The 27,407-nt window shown below is 43.2% G+C and overlaps 1 protein-coding gene across 3 annotated transcripts in view; it reads left to right on the top strand.

The window, feature by feature from the left end:
- The window catches only part of CLIP2 (CAP-Gly domain containing linker protein 2), a 141,379-nt gene that overhangs the window by 58,093 nt on the left and 55,879 nt on the right, over nucleotides 1–27,407 (top strand). For all 3 annotated transcript variants that reach the window (XM_040424830.1, XM_040424831.1, XM_040424832.1), the window contains exon 3: nucleotides 14,857–15,395. In XM_040424830.1, coding sequence (XP_040280764.1) covers nucleotides 14,857–15,395 — 539 coding nt within the window. The remainder of the gene's footprint in view (nucleotides 1–14,856; nucleotides 15,396–27,407) is intronic.

The following is a 27,407-nucleotide window of genomic DNA, read 5'->3' on the forward strand; positions in this document are numbered from 1 at the left end:
GCACAATGACAGTGTGGAGGTGGCAGCAGCAGCATCAGGAGACCACAGAATGGCCCAATGACAGAGTGTGGAGGTGGCGGCAGCAGCAGCATCAGGAGGAGACCACAGGGTGGCACAATGACAGTGTGGAGGTGGAAGCAGCAGCATCAGGAGGCCACAGAGTGGCACAATAACAAAGTGTGGAGATGGAGTCGGCAGCATCAGGAGGAGGCCACAGGGTGGCACAATGACAGTGTGGAGATGGCATGTAATTTTCAAAATGATCCAAACATGAAGTAGACATATGGGAAATGTAAAGTAATAACTATTATATGAGGTATCACTATCTATTATAAAAGTAGAGAAATTGAAATTAGAAAATTTGGGGTAAATTTTGGATTTTTTCACAAATAAAGGTGAAATATATCGACTCAAGTTTATGACTATCATGAAGTACAATGTGTCACGAGAAAACTATCTCAGAATGGCTTGGATAAGTAAAAGTGTTCCAAAGCTATTACCACATAAAGTGACACATCATATTTGCAAAAAATGACCTGGGCAGGAAGGTGAAAACAGGCCCGGGGTTGAAGGGGTTAAAACACCCCAAAAAAGTCTGTAATTTTCTCACTTCAGCACACAATGGCTAATAAGCCCTTTTTTTCCACTAATACACGCCAAAGAAGGCTTTAGAACATATTACTGCACTGCTAAACGGCAAATAGGCCCTTACTTTTTTCCACTTAAACATGCCACAAAAGGCTTTAGAACATATAACTGCATCGCTGGACGGCAAAAAAAAAAATAAAAATTGCCACTAATACACGCCAAAAAATGCTTTCGAACTAGGGAACGACCGATTTTCGGTTTTACCGATATTATCGGCCGATATTCAGGATTTTCAAAGTTATCGGTATCGGCATCTAACCTTGCCAATATGCCGATAATGAATCGCGAACATGAATCGCGCTGCTGTCAGTGCGATTCATGTTCCCTCAGCAGCACTGGGGAGAAGGAAGCAGTGTCTGCTTCCCCTCTGTGCAGCTGCTGCCCCCAATGAGAGGAGAGGAGGAGGGGAGGGGCTGTGGCCACTGCGCTTCCAATGATGTTAACTCACTCATTCATTCAAATTCAACAGGAGGCGGGAGCTGGCTGCAGAATCATATAGCTGCACCCGACCTCTATGACAAGTACTGGAGCTGCGATCCGCAGCAGTTAACCCCTGCCGCACCTGAGGGGTTAACTGCCGCGGATCGCAGCTACCACTTATAGAGGTCGGGTGCGGAAATATGATTCTGCAGCCAGCACCCTCCTCCTGTATTTGAATTAATGGGCAAGTTATCTTCATTGGTGGTGCAGTGCGCCCACCCAACCCCAGTATTAAAAACATTAGTGGGGAAGTGCGCCACGCCCCCCAAAACCCCAGTATTAAAAACATTGGTGTGCCCCTCCACCCAAACCCCCCAGTATTAGTCATTGGTGGCAGTGGCCACAGGGTCCCCTCCCCTCCTCCTCATTGGTGGTGCAGTGGCAGCTTCTGATCGGAGCCCCAGCAGTGTAAGCCTGGGGCTCCCATCGGTTACCATGGCAGCCAGGACGCTACTGAAGCCCTGGCTGCCATAGTCAGCTCCTTGCTGCTGTGTGCACAAAGCACAGAGCAGCAGGGAGAGTGTAAAGTCCTATTCACCCTAATAGAGCTCTATTAGGGTGAATAGGACAAAGGTTCTAGCGCCTAAGGGGGCTAATAGTTAGTAAAAAAAAAAAAAGTTTAAAAGAACACAAACACCAAAATATTAAGTATAAATTAAAAAGAAAGATTTACAAAAAAAGCTAAACGTTAACAATAAACATGTTCATTTTCAACAGATTTTTGTAGGAATTATTTTTTATTTTTCAAGATGAAAATGCACAGAATATCGGTATAAATTATTGGCTATCGGCCTGAAAGTTCACAGATTATCGGTATTGTTATCGGCTCTAAAAAATCAATATAGATCGATCCCTATTTAGAACATATAACTGCACCGCTGAAAGGCAAATAGGCCCTTACTTTTTTCCACTTATACACGCCACAAAAGTCTTTAGAACATATAACTGCACCGCTGAATTGCAAATATATATATTTTTGCCACTAATACACGCCAAAAAGGGCTTTAGAACATATAACTGCACCGCTGAACGGCAAATATATTTTTTTTGCCACTAATACACGCCAAAAAGGGCTTTAGAACATATAACTGCACCGCTGAACGGCAAATATATATTTTTTTGCCACTAATACACGCCAAAAAGGGCTTTAGAACATATAACTGCACCGCTGAACGGCAAATTTTTTTTTTTGCCACTAATACACGCCAAAAAGGGCTGTAATTTTCTCACTTCACCACACAACGGCAAATACTTTTTTTGTGCCTCTAATACACACAAAAAAGTGCTTTAGAACATATAACTGCACCGCTGAACGGCAAATAGGCCCTTACTTTTATTTACTTATACACGCCACAAAAAGCTTTAGAACATATAACTGTACCGCTGAAGGCAAATAATATATATTATTTTGACATTAATACACGCCAAAAAGGGCTGTAATTTTCTTCACTACACAACGGTTAATAAGCCCTTTTTTCCCACTAATACAAGCCAAAAAGTGCTTTAGAACATATAACTAAATGCTTTAGAAATATTTCCTTGTAATAAATCCTGGTAATGGCTGTATCAAACAGCACTTGCACCCCAATAACAAGAACGGTTTGCTGGAATTACAGAGCTGTATAATGGCAATTTTGATCCCCAGTCAGTGCAGCAAGGTGTAATACTTCAAATACTATACTTTCCCTTTGAGTGCAAGGATATGGTGTGTTATATAACAAATCATAACTACTGGTGTCCCTAGGACTATGTTACACCTAATAGGTGTAACATAGTCCTAGGGACACCAGTAGCAAGGTGTAATAGGATTGTTCCTATTACCCAGGCTGTAAACTCCCCTACTGAACCCTTTTCTGCTTCAATACTGTGGAATGATTCCTCTCTATCCTTTACCTGAACTTCTATACAGCAAAATAAAAATTTTAAAGACTTTTCTACCACTGTCCCTAACGCCTGCTGACATCTCTCTCTGCAATAAGTACACTGGAAAATGGCTGAATCCAAGATGGCTGAGTCTATTTATAAAGCTGTGACATCATAGGGCTGGCTGGCTGCTGATTGGCTGCATGCATGGCATTGTGGGTGATCATTCGTTCCGAGAGTTCCTTGCTCCATGTCCTAACACGTGCAGCAGCCATTTTTGGAAAAAATGCGATTCGTTACCACGAATCGTGAGAAAGTTCGGATTCGGTGCAAATTCAGATTGAATTCCACTTCGTCAACTTCGATTCAGTAATCTCTAGTCAACAGTAACCAGAAAGTGGCTAACCCTTTTAATACTTGTATGCTCCATAGTACAGAGGCATCGTAATGTACAGTAGAGACATCACTACATGTAATGAATGTATAGCAGATGTTACCTGCAATCCTATGTAAGCCTACCGATAACACAGTGATAACTCTCTGAGTACAGATAACGTTGTAGTTGTCACTCCTGTGTAATACCATAGATAACATACAGATTCCTGAGTTTCTCTTTATGGAGGATAACAGTGAATGACCCTCCTCCACCCATGGTCGCTGTATCCCTCATAGAGTCATATGTTCCCTTCTGCTGTGGAGGCATAATACAGTGGCGTCATTGCTTCTGCCTGTGCTGAGCTTTTGGCAGCAGGAGATCATAGAGTCAATGGTGGATGGACTCCCTGATCACTCCCTGCTACACTTGTTACGGACAGTGAGTGTAGAACCACTGTGCCAACCAACCGGTTTGACTAGACCCATGGGCATTATCCTGGCAGTCTCCTCGTTTTCACCCTTTAACCCCTATAAAGGGATCTGGTCTTCTCTGCAGGGGAGCCACCAGGCCACTACCTCTTGGAATAGTCCTAGTGCAGTTGTCAGCTGACCCAGGGGGCCAGAGAAACCAGTGGCAAACAACCAGGGGTCAGGAAATACTCATAGTCAAGAAAAAGGAAGAGATCAGGGCAAACAGAGTTTGTGCAAATCTGTGAAACTAGTCCATGGTCAGGGGAGATAGCAAAGGGTCAATACAGTAAACAGGCTAAGGTGACGTTGGGCAGCAGGGGGTCAGAACCGATAAACAGGCAGAGGTTGTACATGGACAGACAAATAGAACAGCACATCTTCACAAAGAATTAACAAGTTAGGTAACCTAAAGCTCAGACCCTCCCCTAGGGAAAGGTGCCTTAAATACTAAGGTAACCAGCCATTGTCTGTGGAAGACTAGAGTGCATGCGTACTGGGCCTTAAAGAGCTGGAGAGCACACTCGTGAATCCCTAGCAGCAGAGCTGGGAGGCCTTAGAAGGAACCACAAGCTGTGGCCTTCAACAGGAAAACCAATGTGGAACACCAGACATTGGGCCCACCTCTGGTGGTCAGAGCAGGGCAAGCATGCCTGGATTGCTGGCACAGAAGACATTCAGAGGAACAGAGCAGCAGGGGCACAGACTGCCATGGCAACAACACTATTGTTTTTTCCTGTATCTGTGTCCTGAGGATGCAGATGTAGGTGACATCAGGACTGTCTAGTCTGAGGGGGTCCCATCACTCCATTTATAGATTTGAAAGGCAGGAAGGGGGAACCTACTACATTGATAATCTGATTAATCTGTGACTATTGAGATGTTGCATTGGCCACATTTATTTTAAGAGCTCATATCTGTGACTTTTGTTATTCTGTCAGCGGAGCAGAAAAATGGAAAATCTTTTCTGTTTTAATCCACATTTGTTTCAATTAGTGTCTTTGAGCACCAGTTGTGATCAGTGTCTGCTCCTTTAGGTTTTCACTATTTTTATAGGAAGAAAAAGTTATTTCTGCAGGACTTTTCTTTTTCTCAAAAATAACAACTACATAACAGAATGGAGATTACGTTTTTTTAAAGAAAAAACTTTAAACATTATACTCAGTTGATGGGTGACAGAAACAGAAGGTGCTACGGTTTGTATCTGTGATTCAGTCCATTTAATGGATCCTTTTCTTTGTTTTTCTTTTTCTCTGACTGAACAAAATAACAGAAAAGTCAACTCAGATGTAAATTCAGGCGAAACCTGTCGTTTTCTTTAGGCTACTTTCACACTAGCGTTGTTTAAATCCGGCGTTCAATTCCAAAACCGGAACTGCCCGCCGGATCCGGAAAAACGTGTGAAAATGGATTACATTTGAATCCTGATCAGGATTTTGATCACAATGAAAAAATGCATTGGAAAAAACGGATCCGCCATTTATGGACTTTAACTTTTTTTTCACATTTTTCGGGTTTAACATGCAAAAGCCGGATCCGGTTTGACTGAACACACGGCACCGGATCCGGCGTTAATATAAGTCAATGGGAAAAAGACCGGATCCGGCGTTCAGTCAAAGTGTTCAGGATTTTTGGCATGAGGTAAAAATACAACATGCTACGGTTTTCTGAAAAGCCTGATCAGTCAAAAAGACTGAACTGAAGACATCCTGATGCATCCTGAACGGATTGCTCTCCATTCAGAATGCATTAGGATAAAACTGATCAGGATTCTTCCGGCATAGAGCCCCTAGGACGGAACTCAGCGCCGGAAAAGAAAAACGCTAGTGTGAAAGTACCCTAAAGGAGGGTCTTAAAATGTGCATGCCTCTTAATAAGGCCTCTTTCACACGACCGTATGGCTTTGGCCTCATGCACACGACCGTTTTTCGGGTCCGCATCCGAGCCGCAGCTCGGGTGCGGACCCATTCACTTCAATGGGGCCGCAAAAGATGCGGACAGCACTCCGTTGCTCCATTCCGTGGCCCCGCAAAAAAAATAGAACATGTCCTATTCTTGTCCGTTTTGCGGACAAGAATAGGCATTTCTACAATGGGACGCCCGTTCCGTTCCGCAAATTGCGGAAGACACACGGGCGGCTTCTGTTTTTTGCGGATCCGCGGTTGGACTGCAAAAAAACGGAACGGTCGGGTGCATGAGGTCTTTTTCAGTGTTTTGCGGTCTGTTTTTTACGGATCCGTTGTTCCGTTTTTTGTTTCCGTTGTGTTTCCGTTTCTGTTCCGTTTTTCTGTTCCATTTTTCCGTATGGCATAGGCTACTATCACACTTGCGGCAGAGTGATCCGGCAAGTAGTTCCGTCGCCAGATGCCAACTGATGGCATTTGTAAGACTGATCAGGATCCTGATCAAATGCCTGATCAGTCAGAAAAATGCATTGAAATGCTGAATCCGTCTTTACAGTGTCATCCGGAAAAACAGATTTATTTTTTCCACCTTTTTTTTAAGTCTTCGCATGTGCAGACCGGAAGGAAGGTTTCCTATGGAAAAAATTACGGATCCGGCATTCAGGCAAGTCTTCAGTTTTTTGGGCTGGAGATAAAACCGTAGCATGCTGCGGTTTTATCTTTTGCCTGATCAGTCAAAAAGACTGAACTGAAGACATCCTGATGCATCCTGAACGGATTGCTCTCCATTCAGAATGCATGGGGATAAAACTGATCAGTTCTTTTCCGGTATAGAGCCCCTAGGACGGAACTCTATGCCGGAAAAGAAAAACACAAGTGTGAAAGTACCCATATACAGTATACAGTAATTACATAGGAAAAATTGGGCTGGGCATAACATTTTCAATAGATGGTTCCGCAAAAACGGAATGGATACGGAAGACATACGGATGCATTTCCGTATGTGTTCCTTTTTTTGCGGACCCATTGACTTGAATGGAGCCACGGAACGTGATTTGCGGGCAATAATAGGACATGTTCTATCTTTCAACGGAACAGAAATACGGAAGCGGAAGGCTTATGGAGTACATTACGGGGATTTTTGCGTCACCATTGAAATTAATTTTTCCGTAAACAGTCCATATACGGAACGCAAAAAACGGCCTGTAAACGGGGAAAAAAACGGTCATGTGAAAGAGGCCTAAATTTGGTACATTTTTTACTGACAGGTACAGAAATCTACAGCAGGCATAGATAGATGTTTGCCAGACTTTGCGCCATTCTTTAGATAATAAATATGCAATATGTTTTGTCTCCTGGGCACTAAACCAGTGGCAAATTTGAAGTTGGAAATTTACTGCTAAAATTTAAATTTTGCACATTATAATATACTACATTTTAGCAGCGAACTACACCAAAACCTGATGTACAGTTCTTAAAATGTAACCGTTGTTTCAGGTGACTTCTAAGAATAACCTGCTGTGTCTGTGTGTACAATGGGAATAACACTATATCTAGAAAATGACATGACTTTTGTTGTGCACTTTTGAGCAGTTTCCCCTCATCAGACTTTCCTACTAATTCTCTCTTTTGCCTGAGTTTGTGGGTGGAGAGTAGCTGTTATGATGTCTCCTATAGACTACACATGGAGAATACAGAGGATTGTGCTCCCCATATTCTCTATTGCATACATTCATAAGCTACAACAGTAATGGAGGACATTATTAACAGTTTAGACATAAGTCCAGAGGTCAAATGAGACAGTAAAAGACTTACTAGCCACAGCATGGTCTGTGTGTCACTACATGCCTGTGCCTCTTTCTAGCAGCTAACTCCTTTTCACTGAAGACAGACTAAGCAGTGAATTAAGAAATAGGCTAGCTAGGTTCACATCTGTGATGGAGGTTCTGGTAGGCATTATTTTGTCCAGCAGAATCACGCAAATTGTAATAGAAACCAACAGATGCTATTATAGTCAGTTGGATCCATCGGGCACCTTTGGGATGGTGGCAGGTGAGCAACCTAATAGGAGAAATAAGCATTGTTTTAGATAATATAAATTGCGATGTTTCTAGTACACTGGAACTACATGGTGGGCCATTTATATGGATACACCTTAATAAAATGGGAATGGTTGGTGACATTAACTTCCTGTTTGTGGCACATTAGTATATGTGATTAATGAGGGGGGAAACTTTTCAAGATGGGTGGTGACCATGGCGGCCATTTTGAAGTCGGCCATTTTGAATCCAACTTTTGTTTTTTCAATAGGAAGAGGGTCATGTGACACATCAAACTTATTGGGAATTTCACACGAAAAACAATGGTGTGCTTGGTTTTAACGTAACTTTATTCTTTCATGAGTTATTTACAAGTTTCTCTTTGTTTACAGCCATTGACATGTCGCCGAGGTTAACACGTGAGAAGCGGATAGAAATTGTGTTGATGTCTGGTGAACGCAGTAACCAGGTCATTGCAGCAGATTTCAATGCAAGACACCCTACGAGACCACCTATCTCCCATGCTACAATTAGCAAACTGCTTGCTAAGTTTCGTGAAACTGGTTCAGTGTTGGATTTGCCAAAATGTGGACGCATGAAATCTGTTTCTAATGAAGAAACATCAGTGGCTGTCCTAGCTTCATTCAGCAAGAGCCCACAGCGTAGCACTCGCCGCATGTCGCTGGAGAGTGGCATTAGTCGAACATCCCTTCGGCGGATATTAGCTACTCACAAATGGCACCCTTACAAACTCCAGCTACTGCAGCATCTCAACGAGGATGACCCAGATCGGCGCACTGAATTTGCAGAATGGGCAAAACAAAAATTGGAACAGGACCCTCAGTTTACGCAGAAGATTTTGTTCAGTGATGAGGCAAACTTTTATGTGAATGGTGAAGTTAACAAACAAAACCGCTATTGGTCTGACACTAACCCACATTGGATAGATCCCTCCAAGACTGTTGGAACAAAAAAATTGATGGTATGGTGTGGTATATGGGGTACAAAGATAGTGGGGCCATTCTTCATCAATGGAAACCTCAAGGCCACTGGATATGCGAAATTGCTACATAATGATGTGTTTCCCTCTTTATGCACTGAAGCTGGCACGTTCCCTGAGTTTTTCCAGCAAGATGGTGCACCACCACATTATGGGTGTCAGGTCCGAGCATTCCTAGATGAACAGTTTCCTGGAAAGTGGATTGGTCGTCGTGGGCCAGTTGAATGGCCCCCAAGGTCTCCCGATCTGACCCCCTTAGACTTTTATCTTTGGGGTCATCTGAAGGCAATTGTCTATGCTGTGAAGATACGAGATGTGCAGCACCTGAAACTACGGATACTGGAAGCCTGTGCTAGCATTTCTCCTGCGGTGTTTCTATCAGTGTGTGAAGAGTGGGAGAAGAGGGTTGCATTGACAATCCAACACAATGGGCAGCACATTGAACACATTTTATAAGTGGTCAGAAACTTGTAAATAACTCATGAAAGAATAAAGTTACGTTAAAACCAAGCACACCATTGTTTTTCTTGTGAAATTCCCAATAAGTTTGATGTGTCACATGACCCTCTTCCTATTGAAAAACAAAAGTTGGATTAAAAATGGCCGCCATGGTCACCACCCATCTTGAAAAGTTTCCCCCCTCACATATACTAATGTGCCACAAACAGGAAGTTAATATCACCAACCATTCCCATTTTATTAAGGTGTATCCATATAAATGGCCCACCCTGTACTTATTTATGAAAATAAACATTTAAACGATAGTTATTGTTTAATAAATGTGAGCCATAATCTGTATATTTCAGACCAATTTGATTAGGCTATTTTCATTAGGAAATAAATATTTAGGGGATAATGGCCAATAAAAAATGAATAGAGCACTGTTCTATGAAAACACTAGAATAGGCAGAAGGGAAGAATACACATTGTGGTTTGGTCACAACATTCAGCTGTGGAATTCCCAGAAGCATAAAGTTCCCCGTTCTCGTATTGAATTTAACAACTATACTGGATTCTGGATAAAAGTATTGTTATCCTGGCACTGACTCAGTAACTAGCCATGGAGAAATATGTGGGAACTAATGTGATGAATGCAGCTTAAATGTTAAAAGGAACCTGTCATCAGCTTTTTGGGTATCCAACTGACTAGAGGTTATGGAATTACAACCAAGCTAGTAGCTCTGAAATCCAAGGCAAAGGGGATATCAGTGAGAAGTAACCATGTTTACAGAGTTAACTTACATGTCTTCTGCACCACCCATGTGACTCCAGGTATCAGCATCTGCATATATCATTAAACGTATCTTTACAATCAAAGGGAAATCTACTGAAGGTAGCAGGGGCATGTTGTAATGCTGTTTACATGTCCTAACGTTTCCTCCAGTCAGTTGGATACCCAAAAACTTGATGACAGGTTTCCTTTAGGAGCATTGCAGTAAAATGTAAATAATGGCTAGAGGTAGCTATTGGCATAATAAAATATAAAGGTGACCAGCAATGTGTTTATGCATGTCTATAATACAACAGGAGCATTGCTGATGTCAGTGTCTTGTTTGTTGAGTGCTTTGCAATGCTGAACAAGGCCAAAGCTGAGGCTAGCAATTGGCTCATCGCCAAAAACTCACAATGAATGGTGCTGCTTCTCTTTGTTCTCTGATGGAATGAAATGTCACTGGTAGAGCTTGGTCATCATATTCTGATTGTGAATTCCTGGCTTTGATCTGTCAGGAAAAAAACAAAAAAGTTTTGCACAGCTCACTCTGAATTTGCATAATCCAGACACTCTCATAATGTGAAGAAAAGGCCTCACGGATGAATACCCCGAGAGACTTCAGTAACAAATTTTCAATGGGTCCAGCGCCTTGAAATTTAGAATAAAACATATGGGATAATTTATCAAACTGGTGTAAAGTAGAACTGGCTTAGTTGCCCTTAGCAATCAATCAGATTCCACCTTTCATTTTCCAAAGGAGCTGTCAAAAATGAAAAGTGGAATCTGATTGGTTGTTATGGGCAGCAAAACCAGTTCTACATTACACCAGTTTAATGAATGACCCCAATAACTTTTATTTACATGATTAAAATAAGTCCATGCTGTCCTCGTGGAAACGCATTTTGCGCTTCATCAAACCCTGGTGAGGACATTCTCCAGGAGAAATTTAAAAGGCAAATTGACCAATGCAGTGGAGAGTAAACCTGATTTGTCACCACCCCTCTTCTGCAGCTGTCCGCATGAAAGAATGATTAGACGACAACTCGGATGGGGAAAACTTCTTATGTTATTGTTCAAGCAGAAGTATTTAAAAAAAGGGCCGGTCATTGGTAAAGGGAATATTAATTATTAATATTTTGCGTTAATATCAATAATTAATATTCATAAATAGGCGTAAGTCGTCTATTGATGACTCCGCCTATTTATACTATAAATACTAACTAACTTCCTTGTTGCACTTACTTTGAACTGAACTACGTGCGCTATGTTACTACTACGGCGGCGACTACTACAATAAATGACTATATGCTGTACTATGAATAATAACATATTTATTACACAATAACAATATATCCCCACTGTCCATACAGGGTCGATTCGCTCATCCTTAATAATAATCAATCACCATGTATTATCACTAGTATCCCTATGGCAGAGTATTACTGTGTGATACTCTGCCTAATTTGATTATTATTACCAATTGTATTGCTTATGCCAGTGGATGTATACCTAATATAACCAGCACTTGTTTTTAAATACTTGCACACTAACATGAGAAGTTTTCCCCATTTGAGATTTCGGTATGCACCGTTGGCACATGTTGCTGTACTTACTGTTAAAGTTACTACAGGTTTCCACTGTGGGATGTAGTATGGTGGATATATCCAGAAACTGCTGTTTAGGGTCGTCCAGAGCCAGAAAATATATGAAGTTGAATCTAACACATATTGACAAGTATAGTGTAAATTCCCCTATTGTCCTAAAGAGTTGTTGAAGTTAGAGGGGTATTCCAGCATAAGAAAGGTAATTTACAGCAGGGTCATAAGAGAAGCAGTACTTACTTCCACTAATACCATCCCAACAGGTGCTCTAAGGCCTCTTCCACACGACCGTATGCCCTCCGAGATATACGGTCCGTGAGCGGGCAATATGTCCCGGAGCGGATTTGATCGTGCGCATGGGAGCAAACAGCATCATAGATTACAATGATGCTGTGCACGTCGGGCCGGCGGAGGAGCTATTGTCCCGCACTCATAAGATCATAGCTTCATTGTAATCTATCATACTGTGTGCTCCCGTGCGCACGATCAATGCCGCTCCGGGACATATGGCCCGCTCACTGACCGTATATCTCGGAGAGCATACGGTCGTGGGCAAGAGGCCTAACTCTGCCCAGTTCCTTGCAGCTCTATACTTCCTTGACATGCAGGAAATGCCTTAAAATACCCATTCAGCTAATTGCTGACTGAAGCGGGTGCCCTCCCTTTTTTAAATATTTTACAAGTGGGGGGTAGCTATAATGGAACCAAGTATACTACTTTGTAACTATTTAAAAATAAATTTATAGCATATATGGCAGACGTCACAGGATGTCATAGTTGCCTGATAGGTGCAGGTCCCACCACTGGGACCCACATCTATTTGCATAGGTATGACATATCCTGTGGATATGTTATAAATGTTGCAGATGAAACAACACCTTTAATACTACTGACCAATTTGATACTAGGATCATGCTGATCAGTGTCTTTCAATGTGGCACAGATTCACCAGTATTGGTGTGGATGAATAGCCCATATTTCAACCACATCAAACACTATTAGGATGTATTGGAACATAGACTGCAAGTCTGCTGGCTTATGTACATTACCTTTGTGGAATCTGTGGAAATATAAAGGGCAGGCTTGGACTGACCCACAGGGGTACCCCCGGTGGGCCCCTGAGCAAGGTGGGCCCCTAGTCTCCCAGCCCCTGCACAAGTGTCACATAACACAGTAGACTTACTGCACTACATACATATAGTCAATGTAGAGCTCCTCAACCAGCCTATGTTCATATAAGAAACTTGATAGATTATTAAAGAAACTCTGCAGTTTATTATTATAGAAACAATCTCTCTCTCTCCCTCCCTCTCTTCTCTCTCTCTCTCTTTCTTAGACTATATGTGGACAGCTTATTGGTTACAGTAGGAAATATATAATGTTTAATTTTCCTTCTGGTGGTGCTGTAAGGAAATTGAAAACATGCTGTCAGGTTTCTCCACAAAAGTATAACTTATCACTGCGTGTCTCAGAAGTGGACAAGCTGTAATCAGCTTATCTTCATGGGCTCATCCACATGAAAGGATTATTCAGAGTGGACAGCATTTTTTCCCATTTTAGACATTGAGGGGATAAGCACAGAATATGCCATTAATGTCTGATAGAACTAAATCCCACTTCTGGAGGTCAAGAATGGAGGTCTCCTGACCATGTCTTGTCTGCTGATGTGGCTGCTTGCCACTGGACCACATACAGGCTGAAACTGAATGCAAAGGTGGTCAGTCGGATACTGTACAGTACAGCCAGTGCTAGCTGACACAACCACCGATTTCTAAAACGAGGAGAGAGAAGTGCATGCATAATCACAAGCTTCTTGTTGCATCGGATGGAATTGAGATGGGCCCATAGACTTCTATTGAGCCTTTCTGCTGCAGCAAAGAGAGAGCACGCAACTGATTCCTCATTCTAGACCCCCCTTGATCAAAACTTTTGATATTTCTTTATGGCATATCAAAAGTTTTACCAAAACGCAGTGACCCTTTAAGTATCGACTACCTGGACATGTATAGTCTATAGTGGTTAGTAAAAACAAATTCTGCCATACCGCTCATAACATTTCGTCCTTTCAGCAAACACTTTATAGATGTATTTATACAATTCCTGGATAGTGATTCCATTATTTGCCTTGTATTAGAGAGTATTGCTTTTTATTATAGACCTTAGATTAAATTCTTTCGGTTGTCATGGTAACAGAGTCACGGAACCGCTGAGCTATGTACACATATATAATTTAGTCTCATGGTAGGAGGCAGTTATGCTAGATAGTAGATTTCCTAAATTAAGACAACCCCGCCTATACCTATTTGGACATATGAATTCATTGAGAAGGGTCCTCTGCTCAGGACCCCCTGCTGTAAGCCATATCAGTGCCACCACCAACACTGACACTTACTCTAAAAGGGACTCGATCTGTCCAGTTATTAAATGGACGTCCAATCTTTTGAATGACTGATGTAAAGTAAATGTATGGCCAGTGATAGTCGGCTAACCAAATCATACCTTTTGCCATGATTTAATTCTATAGTAATTTGTAAAGAGAGTCAATCATAAATGTAAGCATTGGAATCAGTGTTTGGACCCCATGATGTGACCCTTGTGATGTGTTAAATAACATTAACTCGGCTATTATTGGCAACTTGGTCGGGCTCCCAGCATATTAATACATAATGTAAAGACACATTCTGTCTCTTTCTAACCAAGAAATTCTTCTGAGAATTCTCTTGCTTTGATTCAACTGATTCACTGAGGCAAGAGGAGAATCATCTTCACCTGCATTGTGATCCCAGACTTGATATTAAACATAAGTAGTGTTCTAGTTGGATGTATATCAGGAGACAATGATCAGCTTTTAGCAACTTAGGCTATATGGTTATTAAAAGGGGTTTTCCAACCATAGACCCACAGGATACTTCATCAATGTCTGAATAGTCTGGGGGAGGGGGGGGGGTTGGGGTGGCTAGATTTGAAAACCCCTCCAAGACGTACCATTGGCATTCCTATCCAGTGGAACATAACTAATCGATGCAGTTGCCACATTGAACAACACGGTTTTCAACATAATAGCTCTTGGCATGATAGTGATATCTTAATTAAAATCCACCTGATGAGAAGAATGGATGGGACTGAGCACTGATAAGAGAAGTGTCTACATTTAGCACATTGGTTAGTCACTTCTCTGTGTTCCTTCTGTCATTCCTCTAATGTGTCATACATAATGGTGGAAAGGGTTAAATTGTGATATAATAATACATTATTTTTTTCACAGGTTCACCTTTGCACAAACAGGGTTCAACTTCTTCAATAGTTGCTGAAAAATCAAGTTCCAAGTACACTGAAGTGGGGGATGAATCCCTGGGAGACTATGTAGTTGGTGAACGTGTGTGGGTCAATGGAGTGAAGTCTGGAGTGGTACAGTATCTAGGAGAAACCCAATTTGCTCCAGGTCAGTGGGCAGGTGTTGTTTTGGATGACCCTGTTGGAAAAAATGATGGCTCTGTAGGTGGAGTACGTTATTTTGAGTGTCAACCACTCCAGGGAATATTTACCAGACCTTCTAAGCTGACCCGACAACCTGTGGCAGATGGTACAGGGAGTGATTCACATTCAGTGGAGTCTTTGACAACTCAGAACTTATCATTGCATTCTGGAACTGCTACGCCACCTCTGACCACTCGAATTGTGCCACTGCGGGAGAGTGTGTTAAACAGCACCATAAAGACAGGAAATGAATCAGGATCAAACCTTTCGGACAGTGGGTCAGTGAAGAAGGGGGACAAGGATCTGCGCCTTGGAGATCGTGTTCTGGTCAGTCACTTTTCCTTTTTTTTTGTTTCGGTTAAAAATTGTAAATTTTAAAATGTTTGTGCATTTTGGGAAGTCCACACACCGGGTATAGTGAATGCATCATCTACATTCAGAAACCAGGAAGAGATGACACTGCAGTGACCACAGAGATGTAGGACACTGTATGGTGCCAACCCAATGATTGATCCAATCCAAGTGATGAATGCCTGAAGTTTTATTTTAGTTACTTAAAATGGCCTGCAGCATCATCTCTTCATCATCTCATCATCTGGTTCCTTCTACTTTCCTGGATGTGGCTTGCATCCAGAACCAGTAGTGTTGTGTGTAAATTAGCACAACCGCAGAAGGTGAGCCATTATATACTATACTTCTATACCAATTGTATTTACATACTTACATACCCTATGAGCGCTCCTCTGTTTTCTCTGCCAGTGCTGTTACATAGAGATGTCTGCCTTAATGTTCAGCAAATTTTGTTAAAGACTCCAATATCTCACAACACAAGCTCAATATATTATTGCAATACAAGAGCAAAACTGTACACAGGCTGCAGTTCCCTTTACTCACACAGACAAATATATCATCTATATCCTCTGACAAGGTATCGCAAAATGATGTTTTTCTTAACCTTGTATAAGGTTAAAGTTGGTAATCTCAAATCACATATGTGAAGCCAAGAGGACCAGCAAGGAAGGATCTTTATAAATAGCCTTAGGACCCTGATTCACATTGGTAGGTGAATACATTAATGTAGGTTTTTAAATCTAGAAGTGATCTTTGTTTTGAATTGAAACAATATGATAAGTGTTGCACGGTCTTCTGGATTTCATCCTTTTTAAGGGATTTAAGATTGTTTTCTAGTGAAAATGACCTATGTAAAAGTCATTCATGAAATTCATAGCAAAGGTCTGTAATATCCATCTTCTTTTGTCTGTAAGGAGCATTGAAAGGAAATGTACCTTTTTAATAATTTGAGAGAGGCGCTTTTAACCTATCTGTCTTATCACTTAATAGTCTCATGATGATGTGCTAGCTTGCCTAAATCCAGATTTTGTCTGGAGGTGAGATTCGGTTTTCTTGTGGTATTTTATGCCATGCTGCGCTGTATATCCTTTTAACCCACTGCTTGGGATGAAGCTGATAAACATGATATCATACCTCAGAACTTGGTAGATTAAATAAACTGGTAAAACGGAAAATGCTGTGAGATTATACATCTTGTGGGAAGAGCAAAAAGGGCAATTGCTTTGGGGCGTCCACGGCTGCATCCGAAAATTCTAATGTATCCCAATGACTGAGTGAAAGTCTGGTATGATTTGGGTGGTGTCTAGACTCTAGAGGGTGACATGGTGTCACGAAGGGTCTTAAAAATGTCTCAGGAATGCATATTTGTGAGCTATTTATTTATTTATTTTTTACCAAAAAAGGGAGAGGGTGTCCACTCAGCTCCACAAAGCAGCCCACAGCACACACATACCGTATATACTCTCCATTGAAAATCAGTCCCAAAGTTTGATTTTGGCCCTTGTGGCCTCAGAAGGGACAGTGCTTGCCCTTGTCCATTGACAGGGAAAATACATAAAACCCTCCTACACCCCTTTACATTGGTTGTGCTGATGATACTTCCAGATGATTCAGGCAATGTATTTGCGGTCTTGACGTTCTTGAGAAGCTGACTTAGACTGCAGATGTTTGTACTTACAGTACTATATGGCACTATATTGCCACGTGGCTGTCGCATACTGAAATGGGGGAGCGTAGTTATTGAGAGGAAATGACGATCTCAAGAACGACTTTATAAAAGCCCACATCAGCTTAGTTATGGGTCAGATGAGTATATTAGTATGTGTAAATATATTTCTTATTCATGCAGTAGAAGAATAATACAAGCTCCATACATTACATTTAGACATTCACAGTAATACAGGAAGGGAAGAGCATCCTCAGCTTTGTGAGAACTAAACTCTTTACTCAGAGCACAATTTATTGAACACTTCCTTTCCCTAAATAGACCCTTCTGAATTGTAGGTCAGCATGAGTACATCCAGAGAATAAAAGAATGGCTAAAGGAAATGCCTTTTCTGCGTTATGCCAAGTCTGTTATACCAGGTTTCTGTCATCTGAAGTAGATAAAACAATTCATTTTTATATTTTTACATTTGAGCCTCGTGTTCCTATGCATATATACTGCATATATACCGTAATCATGGGAAACAGAAAGTGCACCATCCTTCACTTCTATGTATTGTATCTATCAGGACGTAATTAAGAATTGTGCAGGCCACTTTCTATAAGCAAATATCCTCTGGTGAGTACCAAAAAACACTTCTGGCTGCTACAGAAACTATCGGACAGCTTGTCAACACACTCCTCAAGTGCTAAGACTTTGGCCCTGATTTACATGTGTTACAACGGCCTTGATAGGGCCTGCACCGGCCTCGTCATAAATTAGCTACCTCCAGCTCGCCGTGCTCGGAGCTGCCATAGATTTCAATAATTATTTATGCCAGTATCTGGCATAACTAATGATTAATTAGTTGGGACCTATGGCCCCACCTTCACAACACCCTGGCTCTGCATTGGGAACATACAGCATACCACCATATATACCAAAAGCAGTGTGAAAATAAAGTCTTGCCTGTTTTCTGTTGTCATTATTTCTCGTTTAGTGTTCTTTAAAGGGGTTCTCCAAGAATAATTACTTTTATCTAATGCCTGCAACCTGCCTCCGTAAGTAGAAGATCCATACCTACCTGCCTCCTGCTGCTACTGTCCTCCACACTGCCTCTGCTGTGTCCACGTTACGGTCTCTAGCTTGCTTTCTTCTAGCATTGGTCACATTCGCCGCTGCAGCCAATAACTGGCCACAAGTGGCACATCACTGCTGAAGCCGGCTATTGGTTGCAGTGGAGCCTGTGACTATGCCAAGGCAGTGCCAGATGTAACAGTCCGGGGACTAGAAGTGGAGGCATTGTGGAGTACAGGGACAAGTAAGTACGGATTTTCTATTTACGGAGGCAGGCTGCAGGCATTAGATAAAAAGTCATTATTCATGGAAAACCCCTTTAATATGCATTAGCTTACAATGATCTGCTTACATTTAATACATGCCCTTTCAAGCACTGTATAAATGTTCTTCTTGGTACATCCTTATTAAATGGATAAAATAAGCACTGAGAACTAATCTGCTAGAATAAGCACACCCTACAAAGCTTGTATTGCTCTACGGACTATAGTATTTTAGTGTCATTGCACTGGTCTCTTTCAGGCATTGAATTTCAGCATAGAAAAATATAGTCAAGGGTCTTAAGTAATTTTGTGCAGGGTTTTACTCTAAACCTGCATATAAAGCGCTCAGATTTCTGGGATTACAGAACTACAATGAACATGAAGTCAATCTATGTTCTCCTGATAGCTTCAAGTTTCATATTGTGCTTTTTGTCCCCAGAACTGGTTGATTTTACAATGTGGCATCTGGCATGTCAGCTAGTGGCTACCTAATTCCTGCAGCTGCTGATGTCTGTTAAAGGTATATTCAGCAATGTATACCCTGATCTAAAAGGAGAACAAATGTCTTTGTCCATAACATGTTGGGCACTACCAATACATGTGCAGTGTTTAACAAGCCACTACTATGTCATCGAATTTGAAGCAGCATACAGTGAAACCTCTTTTAGATGCCCCCCCCCCCCCTCCTGCTGTGTTTCCCTCTGATCTAACTTCGTCTTCTGCATTTTGTGGTGGACTAACATGCTCAGTAGCTTCCATATTTTAATTCCATAGATTACATACTGCATGATATGCATCTCTGGGGCTATACATGAGGGACTATTTTCTATGAGGAAGGGGTTAACAAGAGTTAATTGAAGGGCATCCTGAGAAGATGCAGGTACTTAATGAGTGGCCGCCAACTCAAAGAAAAAAATATAAAAAATTCTTGAAATAACCCCTTGAAATAATAGATCATAAAATTCACTGCACCTACATGTTTTTCATTACATACTGTATATTGTGGAAGATAAAACTGTAGATAAAATTGTTGTGCTTATGTGGTGCTTCTATTAACACTGCCCTCGTTATTCCATTATACGCACTCTTACATACACATGATGTACGCCTTAAGTGTCTTCAATGGAATAAAATGTGGATTCACAAATAGATATGAGACATGAAATGCAAGTTCTTAACTCAAAACATCAGTGTTTATTCACACTTAGGCAATTGCACAAAACAGCACGTAACTTTGCAGTCTTGGTGTTAATTCACACACAATGGAAAGTTCATATAAGTCACCTTGCTGGCAGTTCTGCCTCCAGTAGTCCACAGCAAGCATTAGGGGCCCTGTTTCCCCCGCATGCGGCTCTCAGCCCTCCAGCACGCACAAAGCCTCAAATCCCAAAAACAGAGACATCTCTGCTGAGCCCAGCTGCCTATTTAAGGACAGCCAGGTTCTGCCAAAACCCTGACCGGCACTTAACTCCGGTCCAGTATTTGACTATACCGTACCTGTACCCCGTTGACTTCCTGAGAAGTAAAACACCGAGGCCTACTTCGGAGGCATCCGTTTGTACAACGAACTCCCTCTTGAAGTCGGGCGTCACCAAAACTGGTGACCCAGACAGGGCCGACTTCAAAGCGGCAAAATACTCTTCCGCCCGATCATCCCAGTGAACCATCACTGATTTTCCTCCCTTCAAGAGCCCTGTCAAGGGTGCAGCTAGAGTAGCAAAGTGGGGAACAAACCTCATGTAATAGCCCACTATTCCCAGGAATGACTTTATTTAGTGGTGACAGGTCGGGGCCAATTCCGTATTGCCTCTATTTTGTTCACTTGGGGTTTGATGACTCCGCGCCTAATGACATACCCCAGGTACTTTGTCTCTTCTAACCCTATCGCATATATTTTTGGGTTAGCGGTTAGGCCAGCTTTTACGAAGGGAGTCCACTACAGCCTGCACTTTGGGTAGGTGACTTTTCCAGTCGGTACTGTGGATGACAATATCGTCCAGGTAAGCCGAAGCGTACCGACGATGTGGACGAAGCACAATGTCCATTAGTCGCTGAAAAATGGTGGGGGCGCCATGCAGACCAAAGGGTAAGACCTTATATTGATACAGCCCCTCAGGCGTGATGAAGGCAGTTTTCTCTTTGGCAGCCTCCGTTAAGGGCACCTGCCAGTACCCTTTGGTGAGGTCCAAAACAGAAAAATACCGGGCTTGTCCTAACCTCTCGATAAGCTCATCCACCCGGGGCATGGGATACGCATCAAATTTGGAAACCTTGCTAAGTTTTCGAAAGTCATTACAAAACAGCAATGTCCCGTCCGGCTTGGGTATCAATACTATAGGACTAGCCCACTCACTTTTTGACTCCTCAATGACGTCTAGCTGCAACATTAGCTGCACCTCCTCCGATATGCCTTGTCGCCGAGCCTCGGGTACCCGGTATGGTTTTAATTGGACTTTTGCCTGAGGCTCAGTGAAATGTCATGCTGAATTATGGAAGTTCGTCCAGGGAGGTCCGAGAACACATTCGTGTTCCGACTAACGAACTCCCTGGCCTCCTTAGTCTATTTAGAGGAGAGGCTGTCAGCAATTTTTACTGACAGAGGGGCCGGTACCTCTTCTCCTAGAAAACCCGGCCGCGGGCTGTACAGGTTTCCCTATCTTTCCACGGTTTGAGTAAATTCACATGGTAAACCTAGTAACATAGTAACATAGTACATAAGGCCGAAAAAAGACATTTGTCCATCCAGTTCGGCCTGTTATCCTGCAAGTTGATCCAGAGGAAGGACAAAAACCCTGTGAGGTAGAAGCCAATTTTCTCAACTTTAGGGGAATAAAAAATTCCTTCCCGACTCCAATCATGCAATCAGAATAACTCCCTGGATCAACAACCCCTCTCTAGTAGCTATAGCCTGTAATATTATTAAGCTCCAGAAATACATCCAGGCCCCTCTTGAATTCCTTTATTGTACTCACCATCACCACCTCCTCAGGCAGAGAGTTCCATAGTCTCACTGCTCTTACCGTAAAGAATCCTCTTCTATGTTTGTGTACAAACCTTCTTTCCTCCAGACGCAGAGGATGTCCCCTCGTCACAGTCACAGTCCTGGGGATAAATAGCTGATGGGATAGATCTCTGTACTGACCCCTGATATATTTATACATATTAATTAGATCTCCCCTCAGTCGTCTTTTTTCTAAAGTGAATAACCCTAATTTTGATAATCTTTCAGGGTACTGTAGTTGCCCCATTCCAGTTATTACTTTAGTTGCCCTCCTCTGAACCCTCTCCAGCTCTGCTATGTCTGCCTTGTTTACAGGAGCCCAGAACTGTACACAGTACTCCATGTGTGGTCTGACTAGCGATTTGTAAAGTGGTAGGACTATGTTCCTATCACGGGAATCTATGCCCCTTCTGATGCAACCCATTATCTTGTTGGCCTTGGCAGCAGCTGCCTGACACTGGTTTTTGCTGCTTAGTTTGCTGTTTATTAAAATTCCTAGATCCTTTTCCATGTCAGTGTTACCGAGTGTTTTACCATTTAGTATGTACGGGTGACTTGCATTATTCCTTCCCATGTGCATAACTTTACATTTATCAGTGTTAAACCTCATCTGCCACTTATCTGCCCAAGCCTCCAATCTATCCAGATCCCTCTGTAGTAGTATACTGTCCTCATCAGTGTAAATTACTTTACACAGTTTAGTGTCATCTGCGAAAATTGATACTTTACTATGCAAGCCTTCTACAAGATCATTAATAAATATATTGAAGAGAATAGGGCCCAAGACTGACCCTTGAGGTACTCCACTAGTGACAGTGACCCAATCTGAGTGTGTACCGTTAATAACCACCCTCTGTTTTCTATCACTCAGCCAGTTACTTACCCACATACAGATGTTTTCTCCCAGTCCGAGCATTCTCATTTTATATACTAAGCTTTTATGTGGTACAGTGTCAAATGCTTTGGAGAAGTCCAGATATACGACATCCATTGATTCGCCGCTATCAAGTCTAGAACTTACCTCCTCATAGAAACTGATTAAATTAGTCTGACATGACCGATCCCTCACGAAGCCATGCTGATATGGCGTTATTTGCTTATTTCCGTTGAGATGCTCTAATATAGCATCTCTCAGAAAACCTTCAAACAGTTTACCCACAACAGATGTTAAACTTACCGGCCTATAGTTTCCAGGCTCTGTTTTTGGCCCCTTTTTGAATATTGGCACCACATATGCCACGCGCCAATCCTGTGGGACATTCCCTGTCAGTATAGAGTCTGCAAATATCAGAAATAAGGGTCTGGCTATGACATTACTTAATTCCTTTAGGATACGGGGGTGTATGTCATCCGGTCCTGGCGATTTGTCTATTTTAATCTTTTTAAGTCGCTGATGTACTTCTTCCTGGGTCAGACAGGACACTTTTAATGGGGAATTTATTTTTACATTCTGCATGTCATCTGACAGTTTATTTTCCTCAGTGAATACATTGGAGAAAAAAATATTTAACAGCTTTGCTTTCTCCTCGTCGCTCTCTGCGACTCCCCCCTCATTACTCTTTAAAGGGCCAACACCTTCAGATTTATACTTTTTAACATTTATATAATTGAAGAACATTTTAGGGTTAGTTTTACTCTCTTTGGCAATTAATCTCTCGGTCTCTAATTTGGCCGCTTTTATTTGTTTTTTACATGTTCTATTTTTTTCCTTATAGTTTTTCAGTGCTTCCGTGCTACCCTCCTGTTTTAGTGTTTTATATGCTTTATTTTTGTCATTTATTGCTTTCTTTACAGTTCTATTTATCCACATTGGTTTCTTTTTGTTCCTTAACCTTTTATTACCATACGGTATGTACCTCTCACAATGAGTTTTTAGGATGTTTTTAAAGATATCCCATTTTGTGTCTGTATTTGTGAGGACTTTGTCCCAGTTAGTTTGGCCTATGGCCTCTCTTAGTTGGCTAAATTTAGCTTTTTTGAAGTTTGGTATTTTTGTTCCTCCCTGTAGAAACGCTCTTTTGAATGATAATTGGAAGGTTATTACTTTATGGTCACTATTTCCCAGGTGTCCCCCAACCTGCACGTCTGTTGTTCTGTCAGGTCTATTGGTTAATACTAAGTCCAGTATGGCCGTCCCTCTAGTCGGGTCCTGAACCAGTTGGGAGAGGTAATTGTCTTTGGTTATTGCCACGAACCTGTTTCCCTTATGAGATATACAAGTTTCAGTTTCCCAGTCTATATTTGGGTAGTTGAAGTCCCCCATAATAACCACCTCATTATGATTTGCCGCTCTGGCTTTCGCCGCCCTGGCTGTTGTACCTTGTAGTTTTCATCTCCAATTTTCTCGAGTACCTCGTAGGCCCCCTGCCACCTAGCCAGGAACTTACTGTCCACAGTCGGCACCAGAACCAAAACCCGATCACCCGGGTAAGGCTACTTTCACACCTGCGTTCAGGTGTCCGCTCGTGAGCTCCGTTTGAAGGGGCTCACAAGCGGCCCTGAACGCAGCCGTCCGGCCCTAATGCATTCTCAGTGGAGGCGGATCCACTGAGAATGCATCCGCCTGCCAGCGTTCAGCCTCCGCTCCGCTCAGTGAGCGGACACCTGGTGTCGGGTGTCCGCCTGGCCGTGCGGAGGCGAGCGGATCCGTCCAGACTTATAATGGAAGTCAATGGGGATGGATCCGCTTGAAGATGACACCATATGGCTCAATCTTCAAGCGGATCTGTCCCCCATTGACTTTCAATGTAAAGTCTGAACGGATCCGCTCAGGCTACTTTCACACTTAGAAATTTTTCTAAGTTATAATGCAGACGGATCCGTTCTGAACGGATGCAAACGTCTGCATTATAGGAGCGGATCCGTCTGATGAAACATCAGACGGACCCGCTCCGAACGCTAGTGTGAAAGTAGCCTAAAAGATCCGGACCCTGGCCTGCCGATTATAGACCCGACTCTGGGCTCGCTGAGCTGCCTCCATATGCTCCCTAACAAGAGGCAACACTGTCTCCATCCAATCTTGCAAATGGGTAACGTACTCAATGACACTTTTATGTGGAGTGGGTAATTGTTCCCACGCCTCTTTGGCCACGTCCAAGAGACCGCGAGGGTGTCTGCCATATAGCAGTTCGAAGGGTGAGAACCCAGTAGAAGCCTTTCGCACTGCAAATATGAGATAGGGCAGAAGGAGATCCCAGTCCTTCCCATCTTTAGACACTACCTTTTTCAACATATTTTTTAATGTTTGGCTAAACCGTTCTACCAGACCGTCCGTTTGCGGATGGTAAACGGACGTCCGTAGTTGTTTTATGTGCAGCAACTTACAGAGTTCCCTCATTACCTTGGACATAAGAGGGGTCCCTTGGTCGGTCAGAACCTCTTTAGGTAGTCCTAGTCAGGAAAACATTTCCATTAACTCCTTAGCTATGAGTTTGGCCGAGGTATGTCGCAGTGGCACCGCCTCCAGGTACCGAGTGGCGTAGTCTAGAATCAGTAAGATGTGTTGATGCCCTCTGGAGGACTTCGGTACTGGGCCTATGAGGGCCATAGCTATTTGGTCAAACGGAACTTCAATAATCGGGAGAGGTACTAGGGGACTACGGAAATGTGGCTGGGGGCTAGTTATCTGGCAGGTCAGGCAAGACTTACAAAACACTTCCACTTCTTTGAATATGCTGGGCCAGTAAAACCGCTGTAGAATACGATCCTGAGTTTTCTGCAGCCCCAGGTGACCCCCGAGAACGTGTTGGTGGGCTAAATCTAACACAAGCTTGCGATAAGCCTTGGGGACCACCAACTGTTCAATAGGCTCACCCCATAGTTGGTTTACCCGATACAACATATCCTGATGAACTACAAAACAGGGAAACACTGACTCTGCCCCATCTACTATTAACACATTTTCCCAGGCGCGGGATAGGTTTGGGTCCCGACATTGGGCGGTACCAAAATTATCCCCGGAGACATTTAGGTCTGACAATTCAGGACCCGGCGGCAAGTCCTCTACGTCTCCCACCATCACACTTAGCGGGGTTGTCCCCCCCTCTTCCACCGAAGTGGTGGTCATGCCTGCTGCTGGCCCTTTGGCCTCAGGTTCCTAGGGTTCTGGTCTCCCCCCTGAGCCGGGCCACTCTGCTAGGGTTACCCCTGTCTCATGGGTATCAGTCACTCTCATAGCAGGCCACAGTGCCGGGAAACCCGGGAAGTCTCTCCCTATTATAAGTTCGTAGTGTAAATTTGGAGCAACTGCCACTTCGTGAGTCCATCTGTCAGCCCATGTGTTTATAGACACCAGGGCGGTGGAATAGTCTTTTAAGTCTCCATGGATGCACATGACCTCCACTTTCCGGCCAGTATACTACGCTGACCTACCAGGGGAGCCCTTACTAGGGACACCAGACTCCCTGAGTCCAGCAGAGCCTCCGATGGGGTGTCTCCTACCTCCACCTGGCACAGGTGGTTTAGAGTTTTTGGGGTACCTGCTGCACACAGCTTCCTGGCATATAGCGACTGACGGTAGCCATAGTTAGTATCCATGGGTTCCACCTAATGGGGACAGTCAGCTCTTACATGGCCCGGCTCCTGACACCGCCAGCAGACTATCGGATCCAGGTCCGTAGAGGGTACACCCCGGGTGGGTTTGGTTGGTACAAGTCGCTGGGTCTGGGGTGGAGATTTACTGGGTTTGACTGCCCCCCTCCCAAAACTACCCCCTGTAACCTTCTTAGTAGCCTCGTAGCGCTCCACCATTTCCAGGGCATTGCCAGGAGACACCTGGCCGATCCAGTGCTGGAGAGGGGGTGGCAGAGCTCTCCAGAATATATCAGCCAATAGTCTATCCAGTATAGCCGTGGGACTCAGCACATCAGGCTGTAGCCACTTTTGCAAGAGGTGGAGTAAGTCATAATATTGTGTCCTCGCAGGCTCAGCCGGCTTAAACCCCCACTGATGTACCCGCTGGGCCCGGAACAACACAATAACCCCCAGTCTTGCCAAAATTTCACCCTTTACTTTTTGGTAGTCAGCCGCTTGATTGTCCGGCAAGTCTAAATACACCCGCTGGGAATCGGATGCCAGGAATGGAGCGACGACCTCAGCCCACTGGTCACGGGGTAGCTTTTCCCTGATGGCCACTTTCTCATACATCACCAGGTAGGTTTCGATGTCGTCTGCGGGGGTCATCTTAGGAATCGCGTCACGGACTGCTTTCCGGGCATCGTGGATGCTTGGGGTTGCTCCTGCTGTCTGCAAAGCCATCACATGTTGTAGCAGCAACTGATTGGTCTCTTGCTGCTGCTTATTAGCCTCGCGTTGCTGCAGGTTTGTCTCTCCCTGCTGCAGATTAGTCTCCATGAGGGCCTTCACAACAGCCTCCATTTTGTCGTGGGGCACTGGTTGCAATACAGCTGGTTTAATGTACGACATACAACCGTGCCTGAAAAATGCAGAAACCAAAAATATCAGCGTTCACGCCAGCACCACTGCTCTTGCACGCATGCTCCACCAATTGTGGGGTTTCGCTCTGGTAGATGGGGTAAGCGGGCGCAGTACAGAGGCAAAATACAAGTTCTTAATTCAAAACGTCAGTGTTTATTCACACTTGAGGCAATTGCACTAAACAGCACGTAACTTTGCAGTTTTGGTGTTAATTCACACACAATGGAAATTTCATATAACACAAGTCACCTTGCTGGCAGTTCTGCCTCCAGTATGTTTCCCACGCATGTGGCTCTCAGACCTCCAGCACGGCACAAAGCCTCAGATCCCAAAAACAGAGACATCTCTGCTGAGCCCAGCTGCCTATTTAAAGAGGACCTTTCACCGATCCTGACATTGTGAACTAAGTATCATGACATATACAGCGGCGCCCAGGGATCTCACTGCACTTACTATTATCCCTGGGCGCCGCTCCGTTCTCCCGTTATGTCCTCCGGTATGTTCGGGGACTTGGTTATAGTAGGCGGAGACTTAGGGGACTTGGTTATAGTAGGCGGAATCTGCCC

The sequence above is a fragment of the Bufo bufo genome, chromosome 3 (assembly GCF_905171765.1).
Source record: "Bufo bufo chromosome 3, aBufBuf1.1, whole genome shotgun sequence".
NCBI classification, from domain to species: Eukaryota; Metazoa; Chordata; class Amphibia; order Anura; family Bufonidae; genus Bufo; species Bufo bufo.